Raw genomic sequence first — 12630 nt, 5'->3', positions numbered from 1 at the left:
ATAGCATTAGTGAAAAATGATACCATGTAGCTGTTCTTTCTTAACCAAAATTAAATTTGTAGCTCCTAGATAAATGTTTATAGACTTAGGATACTTTGCTTTCTCTAAATCTTAGTTTTCTTAATTTTTCTTAATGCTTAATTTTATTTGTTTTAAATCTTAAAATAAAAAATTTTAAATCTTAAAATAAAAAAAAAGGTGACATCTGCTTGGGATATCAGAATTTAAAAATACGTAATCAGTCTGCTCCAGTGAAAAGTAGACGTCCCTACGTTAGTTTCTTGTTCTTAACCTGTTGACATATTTTAATATGTTGCATCCAGTGTTAACATCCCAAAACTTGATGGTCTGGCTGAAAAGGTCCGGCAGAAGCAATCACTCACCTGCAGTAGGCCAGTGCTCAGACAGGCTCTCTGCAAGGGATACTTGAAAAAAACCTGGCCCTCAGTTTTATTGCTCAGTATTCCCTGTAGTGTGGAATATGCCTTTGGTCAGTTGAGGTCAGCTGTCCCTCCTCAGTTTCGTGTGCAGCCCCTGTCTACTCCCTGGGGTGGCTGAATGAGAAACTCATTGTATTGGAGTCCAATAGTCTGATGAGACAGTCTGTTCTTCTAGATATTCCATGTGTGCAGGAATATCTAGAATAATACTGAATATCAGATTTACTTGAAAATCATTGATATTACATGGGATTTCTGGTTTAGTAGAGTGATACAAAGTACATTAAAACCCAGCACAGAGGTAAGATATACTTGAATGAATACAGTAGTTTCAGAACATTGCACAATCCCAATCCCTATCCCAACAGGATTCCCTGTACAGGTGTCTATAATATACTCACCATCACAAGGTTAGGTGTTCCTAATGGCCAGGAAGGAGAACATGGGCTGCAGCCAGCTCAAGGCCATTGTTCTCTTCGAAATTCTCTTGCTAGTTTTGTGGTTTATGTTCTCTCTGTTGGGCTAAGCCACATCTTCGTGGCTTCTGCAAGTGCTGCTCAGCAGCGGACAAAACATCTCAGTGTTAGTAATAGTGGTTTGGTCACCAACCTAAAGTACATCACAATAGGGACTTCTGGGAAAAAAATCATGCCATCCCAGACATAGCCAGTGGTGGTTTTTGTCAGCAGAAACTGAGATGATGTGAATGAGTTTAGAATGTAGTATTTTGTCATAATCACAAACTGATCAATATTTTTGAAGGAGAGTATCCTTCTGTGAGAGAGGGTACTGTTTTCTTGAAGCTAAAGACCTGTGGAAGAAGAAAATTCTTTTTTTGTGTTTGAGATATGTCAGGCATAGATCTGAAGTAAAAACTTCCTCTAAAGAAAATCATTCTGTCACCTTTTCCATCAACCCACCAACCCACACCATCCCATCACCATTTTAAGTGCAGTCACCAACTTTCCAGGTTGATTTGGTCTCAGTAACTCTGCTTCTTGATGTTGTGCTTTTACTCTTACGGAAGTTATTATATAATAACCTTGCAGTGTATGATGAGGTGATTTGCAGTTTCATCCGTCTTTTCCAGACCCGGTTCAGTGGTCAACAGACCAGGTGCTCCACTGGGTGGTGTGGGTGATGAAGGAGTTCAGCATGACTGACATCGACCTCAATGCACTCAGCATTCCTGGGCGAGATCTCTGCAACCTCAGCCAAGAAGATTTCTTCCAGCGTGTCCCACGGGGAGAAATCCTCTGGAGCCACCTGGAACTTCTTCGAAAGTGTATGGCAGTTTGTTTTATTTTTTTTAAGACTTTTTTCTTGAAGTATGAAACCAGTTATGAGCAGCTGTTTTTCCTTTACTTGATGTTGATGGTAAAAACGAGGGTATCAGTATAAGAGAAGGTATTAGAATGTCTGCTGCTATGAAACATTGTCTGCATGCTAAACACTGCCTGTCTTTTATCAAACCTCATAACTGGTGGAAGGTAGTGAATGATTATTCCACCTTTGTTTTTATAAAGCTTCATAGTTTGTGCATCCACTGAATTTGTTAGTTCTGTAATTAAGTATTGATTTTTGAGTTATTAAATGTACATTTCTGTGTCATATTGAAGTGGAGATTTTTAGGAACGGGAAGTGAAATTCTTGGTGCACAACATGGCTGCTAAGTGATGCATTGTATGTGCATAATGCAGTAGCATAATAAATATATGTGCATTTCAGATGTACCATACTTGGAGGTAACTTGCCAGACTGATAACTAATTCTGTCTTACTTTACATAATAGAGCAGAAGGTTTTTGAGGACAGAGCTAGTGGAAATTTGCCATGTACATCCTTCTAAAAATGAGTGATAGATGTTAAATATCTCCATTTGTACGACCATGAACTGTACATGTCTCTTGCAAACTGATACCAAATTTTTATTTCTTTCCTCTATGAAATAAGAAAGTTTTTGATCTTCAGGTGACTTACTATTTGCAGGTTAAGTCTAAGCCTGTTGGTTTTTTTTCCAATCTGTAGATGTGTTGGCTAGCCAAGAGCACTCTGGAGAAATAGCAACTGTTACAATTGATCAGCGTAAGTACTTCTGTCAGCAGTAATTCGCACAATTCACTGTGTGCAGGTTTAGCACTGTACTGTGGTTCAGATGTATGATAGTGCAACATTTAGAAAATCACTCAAGAGAGATTTTCCTTGGGAAAGGGAGGAGGACATATTTTAAACTTCAAAACATAACATTGAGTTTCTCTTTGTTTTGTTACTGGCTGAAAGGTAGTGTTTGACCTGAACTATGGAAGTTTATAACTTTCATTTTGGATGGTAGATTTTTCACTTTCTTGAAATAAGCTGTCTAGGATGCATATTTGAGGTTTTTAGTTGTTTCAGAGCTGTAGGTTATATACTGCATTAATGAATGGATCTATTTAAATATTAATTTCAAATAAAAAAGTGTTTCCAAAAACTGAAGGGTTCTGTGAGAAGAGATGACTTACTTAGAAACCAATATTAGAAATAATACATTAAAGTAACTTTCCAGTTATTTGAAACTCATTCTTTCAGCTAAGCTGTGTCATCAGTTATTAAAATGAATAATTTTCAGATGATTTATAAGCATCTTATATGTTAAATAGACATACTGTTTATTACATCCTGTGGTTGTGTCTAGTTAAAGCCAGCTTGAGTGGGGCATGTGGTGCAGTGACTGTAGAGAAAAGGGCATTAGGGCAGATCAGGTGGGAACAGCAAGAAGACAAAACAAGGGCTTGAGAGAGTTTGTATTCTTTTTGTGGAAGCATGTAATACACATGATAATAAATTAAAACTGGTGTTTTATCTGTAATGTGACACTTCTGCAATGAGTCTAAAACTGCAATTTTCATATAAGAGGTGTAAAAAGGTCTTTAATTAATTCTTAGCATTGTGACTTAATGCAGTGTGCCTTTTTAGCAAAGGAAAAAACTAGCTTCCTGATGTTATGATAATGCAGGTAATGAATAAAATATGCCTGTTTCTGTGCAAACAATTTATAGTTTATGTTCTGCAACATTCTCTGCTCTACAGCTGTGCAGATTATACCAGCATCCGTACAGCCTGCCACCCCCACCACCATCAAAGTGATAAACAGCAGTGCAAAAGCAGCCAAAGTACAGAGAGCTCCAAGGATCTCCGGGGAAGATAGGAGTTCCCCTGGGAACAGAACAGGTATTGCCTCCATTATTTTACATGCTAATGCACTGAACCATTCATTTGAATTACAGTTTGGTGAGACACGTCTTTGTAGCTCCAAATGTGAGGTTTGTAGGGTCTGTGTGAAGGGAGTGGTGTGAAGGGAGCCATAGGTACAAAAATCTGTGGTAAGCACAGGCAGCCCTGGCAGGTTGGTCAGCTCACACAGCACCATGTCAACACGATGCTGCAGTTTTTCCATCCTGCAGCAAATAAAGTGGATATATTTCCCCATCACTTAACAATCTGTCCTCTCAAATCACTGCATAGCATTTATTCAAGCTTCTTTCTATTTGTAGAAAGGGAAGAAAATAAACTCTATGTTGTAAAATGTAGCCTAGCTGCTACTTGCACTGTTTGTTGTGCTCCTCCTCCATTCTTCCCCAGTCTGGTGGCTTCAAAATTTATAAAGTTTCATATTTCTTTTTTAGTTAAATGAATGCATGTCTGGAAAACTGCGCACTAAATTTGCAGCTTAATTTTGGTATTACTGTTATTTGTACATACTCTTTGATTATTAATTTCTTTATTTTTTCTTGCTATTATTTTTGTTTTGCTTCTCTTTAATGTTGTTAATTTTTCTGTTAAATCCTTCCTTCTCTTCCTCCTTGAGTTTTTATTTGTTTTAGACTCTATAAGGGCCTCTAAGGATGTCATTCAGAATTTTAAAGCCAAGGTTTTATTGGCTGACATTAGTGAGGAATACTGTGTGTTTCTCTCTTTAGTCATCAGATCTGCTCTCTTTATCTCACTGAGAATTTAGGAATTTTACTAACTGTGGCTACTTGAGTTAGAAAAAAATCTTAACTATTGGATGTGAAAGATGCAACATTGATGTAAACTGAAATTTGGGGGTTTCTTTTGTGTTTCTCATATTTCATGTTGAAAATTTGAGAGCAAATTTTTTAAAAAAAGCAGTTATTACACGCATATGTGTGTGTGAAGAGGAGCAGCTCTTGATAAATCTGTTCTATTTTAAAGACAGATATGCTTCTAAATGATTATGTGGGGGAGTTGTGTTTTTTTAAGTTGTAAGGGAAGATTTATGTGAAATCTTGATTAATTTTTTCCTGTATTCGTAAATTTTTTAATAAAAATGGGTACTAATGACTTTGCAGGAAAATGTTTGCAAAAGAATCATTAGAAGGGATTAATTAAATGAAAGTTTTCCTTCCATCATATAGTCTGTGCTGGTCTGCTTTAATATGTTGGTTGCAGGTTTTTAGCCATGAGTGGAACACGAAAAGGACAATTAGCAGTGAAACTTGTTATTCCTTTAACAGGGAACAATGGCCAGATCCAGCTGTGGCAGTTTTTATTAGAACTTCTCACAGACAAAGATGCTCGGGACTGTATTTCTTGGGTTGGTGATGAAGGAGAGTTTAAATTGAACCAGCCTGAACTGGTTGCACAGAAATGGGGACAGCGCAAGAACAAGCCCACCATGAACTACGAGAAGCTTAGTCGGGCTTTGAGGTAAGAAACTGAAGGAACTCATGGGGTATGATTTGCTTTCATTTGGCTGCCTCATTTTTAATTAACATAATGCAAAACTTGCAGCTTTTTTAGTAAAGGCAAATCTTCTGAAGCTGGTCCTTGCAATGAGATCCCGCTAATCTTAGGGGTGAGGTATTTGCTGGGCTTTTTGCCTTTGTTTTGGGGTTTGTTTTTTTTTTTTTTCATTTTTAAAGAAGCTAGTAGAATAACTTCTTGAAAATAGTTTTCTTTTTTCAAGATCATTAATTTGGGTTGCTGGCTTCCAGAAATATACCTGCTTTTTATTTATCTTCAATATTTATGCTTTTAGTAGCATGCCAAGCAATATTGATTATTGATGAAAGATACAGAAATATGTGAATTATTAACTTATTTTTATGTTCTATTGTCTGTGTTCTTCTTGCTCTTGTTATGGAATAAAGCAGATACTTCTCTGTGATTGTTAGTGATTTTCTGTATGTAAGAACCTTTTCTAACTTCAAATAGTCATTGTTTCGTGTCATTGTTCTTATTGTGTGGATCTTAAATTGAAAAATACAGGTGACAGCTATGTTCCAACAGTTGCAATTCCAACATCACAGTGAACTGAAGAAATGGAAGTGTTTCAGTATCTTCATTTCATAGAGATTTTAACTTTGACATTGATAAAAGGGACTTGTATTATTGATTCACTGTGGGTGAGGTACTTGAGGAGGGGGAAGAGTGCAAGTTACCTGAATTTTAAACTACTTTTCCCTGATTATTTTAGCCTCTATAATAATTTGAAAATTCATTCACGTTCTTTGAAATCGTTGAGAGTGAACTTCTGATTTCTTATTCTGATATTGTTAAATATATTTCTCTTGATTTGTTTTCAAGAAAGATGGTTTTTGCCTAATCCTGCAAATTATTCAAGCAGGTTTAGAAATTCTTTTTGTATGAGTGAAGTTGCATTTTGATTGAGGGTCTGTGTTTTACTTACTAGCATTTTCACTTCTGGATATATGTTGTTTGCTTGATTGGTGTTTTTTGAAGTAAACTCCTCTAGCATTATATAAAAATATCAATTTCTATTTGAAAATCCCTCTGTAAGAAATGATGGTAAAGTATCGTATTCTGGCTTTCTTTACCCTTTTAGAAAGTGTTTAATTAGCATTTGACAGTCATGAGATACACAGCTAAACTATACCCTTTTGTCTTAGAACTTCTTTAGGCACAGCACTGAGGATGCCAGAATTATTTTATGTGTTTGACAGACAAGTAGAAAAAGTAATGAAAAACAAATATTTTGAACAGTATGAGGTATTGAAAGATGCAAATTATGAGAGTTCCTGAGCCTCAGGTCACTAAAAGCAGTGAGGAGCATTGGTAGATGCTTATTCTCATGCTTTTCCTTAGGTCTCTTGGAGTCTTGTTTCTTGTTTCAGTCTCTTGGAGTCTGTTCCTGTTCTAGATGGATCTTTAGTCTGGTCTTGTATGGCTGTTCTTGCATTATTTATATATTAATGAGAATGTTAATTTTTTCATAGAATCACAGACACTCTTGTGTTGGAGGGCTGGAGGAGGTTTCTGGACCTTTCCAGTACAGCTCTTCCCCAGCCTGTATTGTTCCAATTCCATTCCCGTGTTTCCAACCTGTGTATCTGTGAGTCTGTGTACTAAAGGCATATGTGAAAACCTTCTGATACATAAAAATTATGTAAACCATGCTGATGTTTTTGGGTTTCATCAATAAGCTCCACAGAAGATGCCAAAGGCAGCTGAAGAACTTTGGAATGATGTTCCTATCAGTGGGATATTAAACACCGGTTTGCATAAATCACTATTAGAAAAGTTTCACATTTATATTTTAGTCACAGAATCACAGAATTCATCAAATTGGTGTCATTTTGGCAGCTGCATCAATATTGACATGTTTTCTAACAGCTTAATGTCTGAAGGGATATTTAATGACTTGCTACTCCATGACAAACACTGTTGCCAAGCTGAAGTTTAATAAATGATTATATGTTTCATTTACTAATGTATTGAAATCACTGTGTCAATTATTGATTAATACAGGAAATAATGTTGGTATTATTGAGAAATATGCTGGCTCTTCTTCCCGGCTGTAGGAAAAGCAGGCATATAGAAGCTAGGGCAGAGGGGCAGAAAGGGAAGAGGAGCTTTTTTTTGTTATACGTATCTTGGTAAATGTTCTAAAAATCCAGGTCTGTTTAGTTATGCAGTAGGGAGGTGAGACTTGAAGAAAAATAATTAGTCTCCTGTAGTATTCTGAAACAAAGTTTCCATTTGTCTTGGAATGTTTCAGTAACTTTGTGAACTCGTATGGGTATTTAATTTTATGTATTTTTAGCTTTCTGTATTTTTGAGTAGGCAAATGCTGTAATCAGAAATACATTCAACATAGTATTGAAAATGTCCTCTTGCCACATTAACTGATTTTAACTTGGGTGTTTCGAGCATGAAATGTGGGAATCTTGTATGTTTTGGGCCTTCATATAAACATGATCTAATTTCTTGTGATCCTTTTCCTTTCTGATCACGTCAGTAATGTGGACTAAGTCATTCAAAGTATATTCAGTTTTTTAAAACGTTTTTCTACAGCATTTATTGAGATAGGAATGATTATATGGGATTGTACAATAAATGGAAATGCTTCTACAGAGTTAACAAACTTTAAAAAAATTATTACCCCTGCCACTTGATATACGCGATGGCCATATAGTGCAAACTTTGTTTTTCTGCTTCATATTGCCCAAGTGAGCAGAGCTCAGTTTCTTTATGTCCTCTACCCTGTCATACTCAACATGAGAGTCTGCCCAGTGTTCCCACACTGAACCCAGTGTTCCCTTTCATACACAAGGGACACACCAGGTTATTGCTCATTCTTCTCCAATTCTGCCCAGTACTACAAGACTCTCTGCTTCAAAGCTGACCATAAATTATGATCCCACCCTCGTGTTTACAGAGTTCATTCAACCCACTGCAACTAAACCTCAGTAAGGGGCTGAATGTGCTGGACAGCATTCCAGCAGTTCCTTCAGCTGGTGCTGAGATATTTTGGAGGACAGGGCTGGCATGGAGGATTGCTGGGTGGAAGCTGTAGTGGCAGCCAAGAGTAAGCATAGAGATGCAGAGAAGGAAATGGAGGAGTTGAGGGAGGCAGGTGGTAGTTTTAGGGGTAGAGTGAGGAGAAGGACTGAAAAGGAAGCTTTTTTATAATTTTATGTCATTCAGGAGTAAGCTGAAGGAGAGCTTTAGTAAACAAAGCACACTGTCTTTACCCACAGAGAAATAATAAGCTACTCTGACATTTCCTGTACCCCATGACAGACCTTTGTGGTTTCTTGTATGATCTCAGTAACCAGCAGATTTACCAACATTGTTTTCTACACAGCCTGTCTCTCATCTGTCTTTGGTCCTGCTGCTTAGGTCCTGACCCTCAAAAGTAAGAAATTAAAAGGCTTTTTTATTCCAGAACTTGGGACATCTGAACAATTTGCTGGGATTCTTAGTTACTTACCTCTTTTCCACTAGAGCTAGGAGTCAGAAGTTTGTGTTTTAATTGATTTAATTTTGCTACTGAACAAGAATCATCTTTGCTTTATGAACATGTCACAAGATTGAGTTTTAGTCAAGAAATGTGGGTTCATTTGTTCTATATTTGGATGATGGTTTTGAGGAAATTATATTGTGTGAGTTGTGTTGGTTGAGTTTTTATTATTTTCCAATTTATCATAAGCTTTCAAGCCCATCAAATCCAAGTTATGTCTCGGTCACTTAAGTTTCCTTAATGAGGAATGTTATAAACATTCTATTAAAGCTTATAGTGAGAGTAGAACAACAACAAAACTGCAAAATTCTAACTTCTGTTTTATTGGTGTGACCTAAACTGTCAAGGGGGGGGATTCATGTAGACCTTGTTATCTCACTGTATTTCTGCCCCATCTGATAATTCTTTTGTCACACAATATAAAAGATATTTATAGTTAGCGAATTCACTTTTAGTTGTAAATAAAGGCAAAGATGTAGTTTGGACAGCATATGAATGATAACAAAATAACCCAAAACCAAACTAAACCAACAAAACCCCACAAATCCAACCCATGCCTTTATAGTTTTATTTCCATCTTTGAAGACAGTATGGAGAGAATAGCTGCTTTCATATGATAGAAACTGCTTAGTAATTTTCAACCTGTTTCCAGCATTAATTTTTTTCTTCAGAAAGGCAAAGCAAAGGACCATAATATGGGGAAAGACAGTATTTTCTTATTAAGGCAAAGCACTACCTATAAGGCATCTTCCCTGACAAGCTGTTTTTAAACTGCTCCAAGACTTACTCCTGAACTGGTGCTTCCAGTAGCGTGTAAAATAATTACCGTGCTTTATTTCTCCTTAATATACCAAGGTACTGAGACAATTTTCAACACTTCCCTTTTCTTATATAAGAAAATGCCTAGGCAATATCTTGGAATATTAAATTATGAGAATCTCAGTGAGAAAAAGAATAATATTTTAGTCTCTGGTGACCTTGAGTAAGTAATGGATGCACATGAAAATTGCAGATAATTGCTGAAATTCTCTGTTGCTGATTTCTGTTTTGCAGGTATTACTACGATGGAGACATGATCTGCAAGGTGCAGGGCAAGAGGTTTGTGTACAAATTTGTGTGTGACCTGAAGACTCTGATTGGGTACAGCGCAGCAGAGCTGAACCGCTTGGTCACGGAGTGCGAGCAGAAGAAACTGGCCAAGATGCAGCTCCATGGCATTGCACAGCCAGTTACAGCAGTGGCCCTGGCTACAGCATCCCTGCAAGCAGAGAAAGATAATTAAGCACTGGGACCTGTAAGTGGGAACCTGAGGCCTTTCCTCTATAACCAGAGCAGTTGGTGCTCTTACCTTGATCAGAATTGGAAACGTCTTTTGTTTCTTGATTGTACAGTATAGAGCATGAATTTCTATAAAGAACTCAGACATGCATAAATTTGGATCTTTTAACAGCATATATTTTAATGTAATTTAAGGGATCACCCCAACTTCTGCAGCTAGTGAGAGGTGGAGCCTGTGACCACAGCTGTGCAAAGTAATTTTTGCAACACTTATAACAAAAATTAAGTCCCTATAGTCCCCAGGCTGATCAGTTATGTGAATGCAGCCTTTTCCAGTCTTTTGTTCTCTGCTGAACTACCAAATGGCATTTGATGCTTTCAAAGTTTACAATATATTCGTTATTCTGTTAATCAAGTGGAGCTGAAAGACATGTTAAATGTTACAAAGCATCAAGTTCTTAAAATAGCTTCTGTGTTTAAAAGCAAAGGACTCTTAAGACTAGACTTAACTGGAGATCAGTGCTGAAGAAGAAGATCCAGGTTTAGATGTGGCTTAGGTGAAAAGCCAATTATGAGTATTTCACTGTAGTATGCACATAATATACATATATGAGGGCAAATACCTGTTTTGAAATACATACTTGACATTAGCCATTAGGCAGAAAGCAAAGGTGAACTTCTTCCCCCCATGCCATTCCCCATCAGGTAATTCAAAAACTTGAAAAAACAGCCCTCACCCAAAGAGTAGATTGTTTTGGTGGGGAATATCAATGCTGTGTTCTGCAAGGTGCTTATACCTGCATGGTAGTCAACCTTAGTATCCAAAGACTTAAGTTAATCACAGTCAGTAGTCCCTGGTTAGGAACAGAAAGCAAATTGAAAATAGTTTTACAGAGAACTGTGGTTTAATTTCCCAATCATTGTACAGTCTAACGTATACTAACCACAAAGAGGTACTTTTTATTTAAAATTAAATTCTCTTTGAACTTCAAGTGATATTTTTGAAGCTTCTTAAGCCAAATGCATGCTCCAGAGCTGGGTGCAATTTGAAGTCTGGATGATGAGTCAGAAACAGTTGGGATGTATCCTGAATTCTGAGCTACTCAGTGCTCCTTGCAAACTTACACATGCAGAAAAAAGTAGGCTTCAGATTTTGAGTTTCCATACTGGTGTCTGTTAGACTGCTTCTTTTGATGCCTGAGAACGGTATGATTTGGGGGTTGCTTTTGCCTCTTCCTGCTAATAAACAGCACAATTACTATGTCAGCATTGATGTTCACCAACTTTTTAGAAATTAAACCCCCTCTGGTAACACTTAACAATTACAAGGGAAGAGCTTTAATTCTGTTAGGAATCGAGCTACTCTTAAACCTTAAATCTGAAGTCCTTGAACAGTGAGATTCTGAACAAAGTGTGTTTGTGCTGAGCAGTGAGAGCACTGGGCTGCTGCTCTTGAGCTGAGCAGGAATGGTTACACTTGCAGGCAGAAGGCAGAGAATACAAAGACTTGTGTGTATCCTCAAGATGTGTTGAGGACAAGGTTTTTTTGTAGGTGGATGCTCATGTGCAGATAGTTTTTGCTTGACTAGAAAGTTTGCATAGATTTCTAACTTGTGTTTTTTCATCATTGACATGATTATAAAATCAAAGGTTTTTTGCTGGATTCTTTTGGTAACTCTTACTGTTGTTCTCATCCTTGAGTTCTTACAGCACTCCATCTGCTGAGCATGCTGATATCATTTTGCTTGTAAAAAACACTGTAAGCCCTGAGCAAAAAATGTAAATGTATTTGTCCTGAAAGGTCAACATCACCCCTTTTCTTGCTGTTAGAGTTGGTGTTACTGATTGGTGTTGAAGGCATCTTGTGCAGGAGATGCAGGTCTGCTTAACCAAGAATTATGTGAAGTTGATGTTTGAGGGCAGCAGCTCTGCTTGTAACAACATTCTTTGACTAAACACAAGTCCAGTACAAGTCACTGGTTCTAGACAGCAGAGTTCTTGAGAGGCATTTTTAGTTAAAATACAGGATAAAAAGAAAAGAAGCTTAAAATACTAGCTTTCTATATCAAACTGGACTGTGGGTAAACACACAGCAAAATTGAAAAGCAGTATCAATACTTCATTCCCCTGCCTCTTCTTGTTCCATGGTAAATCCAATGGGGCAAACTTCTGCTCCCATCCTTTCTTTGTGGTTACATCCTGTTGTTGCTTTGCAGCCTTTCAGTAGGAGTAATGGTCCTTGGGGTTCTTTGTTGTGGCTCCATCTGCTTTTCCACCCTGTTCTAATTAGTAAAGAAAGAACCTTTCAAGTGGTATAAAATTATTATCACGCTGTCTGTAGTTGAGGGAGAAATCTGTGACTAACTTGATGTCTTCAGTAAAACAAAAGATGTAGAATATATTGTCAAAGGATTTTCTGTTACTCCTGGAAGGAAAACATAGAATATTCCCAATTTTTGTAAAACAGAAGGGGTTTTGCATACTTTTTACTCTTTAAATAAAGACACTTATACTCTGCTAATTATTACAAATTTCTTTGTTTTGCCTTTTTTTTTTGTAATTTTCCATGAAACAATTATTTTCTATTTTTACTCTTATAAAGTATTTGTGGATAAAATGTCAATATAGTAAAATAAAAATGTTATAC

At 36.9% G+C, this 12630-nt stretch overlaps 1 protein-coding gene across 2 annotated transcripts in view; it reads left to right on the top strand.

Annotated features, from left to right (window-relative positions):
* GABPA (GA binding protein transcription factor subunit alpha) overlaps positions 1–12630 on the top strand; it is a 27488-nt gene extending 14858 nt beyond the window's left edge. For both annotated transcript variants that reach the window (XM_030971513.1, XM_030971521.1), the window contains exons 6-10: positions 1531–1725; positions 2468–2524; positions 3509–3649; positions 4957–5149; positions 9759–12630. In XM_030971513.1, coding sequence (XP_030827373.1) covers positions 1531–1725; positions 2468–2524; positions 3509–3649; positions 4957–5149; positions 9759–9987 — 815 coding nt within the window. In that variant the 3' untranslated portion in view covers positions 9988–12630. The remainder of the gene's footprint in view (positions 1–1530; positions 1726–2467; positions 2525–3508; positions 3650–4956; positions 5150–9758) is intronic.

The sequence above is a fragment of the Camarhynchus parvulus genome, chromosome 1, assembly GCF_901933205.1.
Source record: "Camarhynchus parvulus chromosome 1, STF_HiC, whole genome shotgun sequence".
Lineage (NCBI taxonomy): Eukaryota > Metazoa > Chordata > Aves > Passeriformes > Thraupidae > Camarhynchus > Camarhynchus parvulus.
The sequence above is the reverse complement of the archived record's forward strand: the minus strand, read 5'-3'. Positions and strand labels throughout refer to the sequence as shown.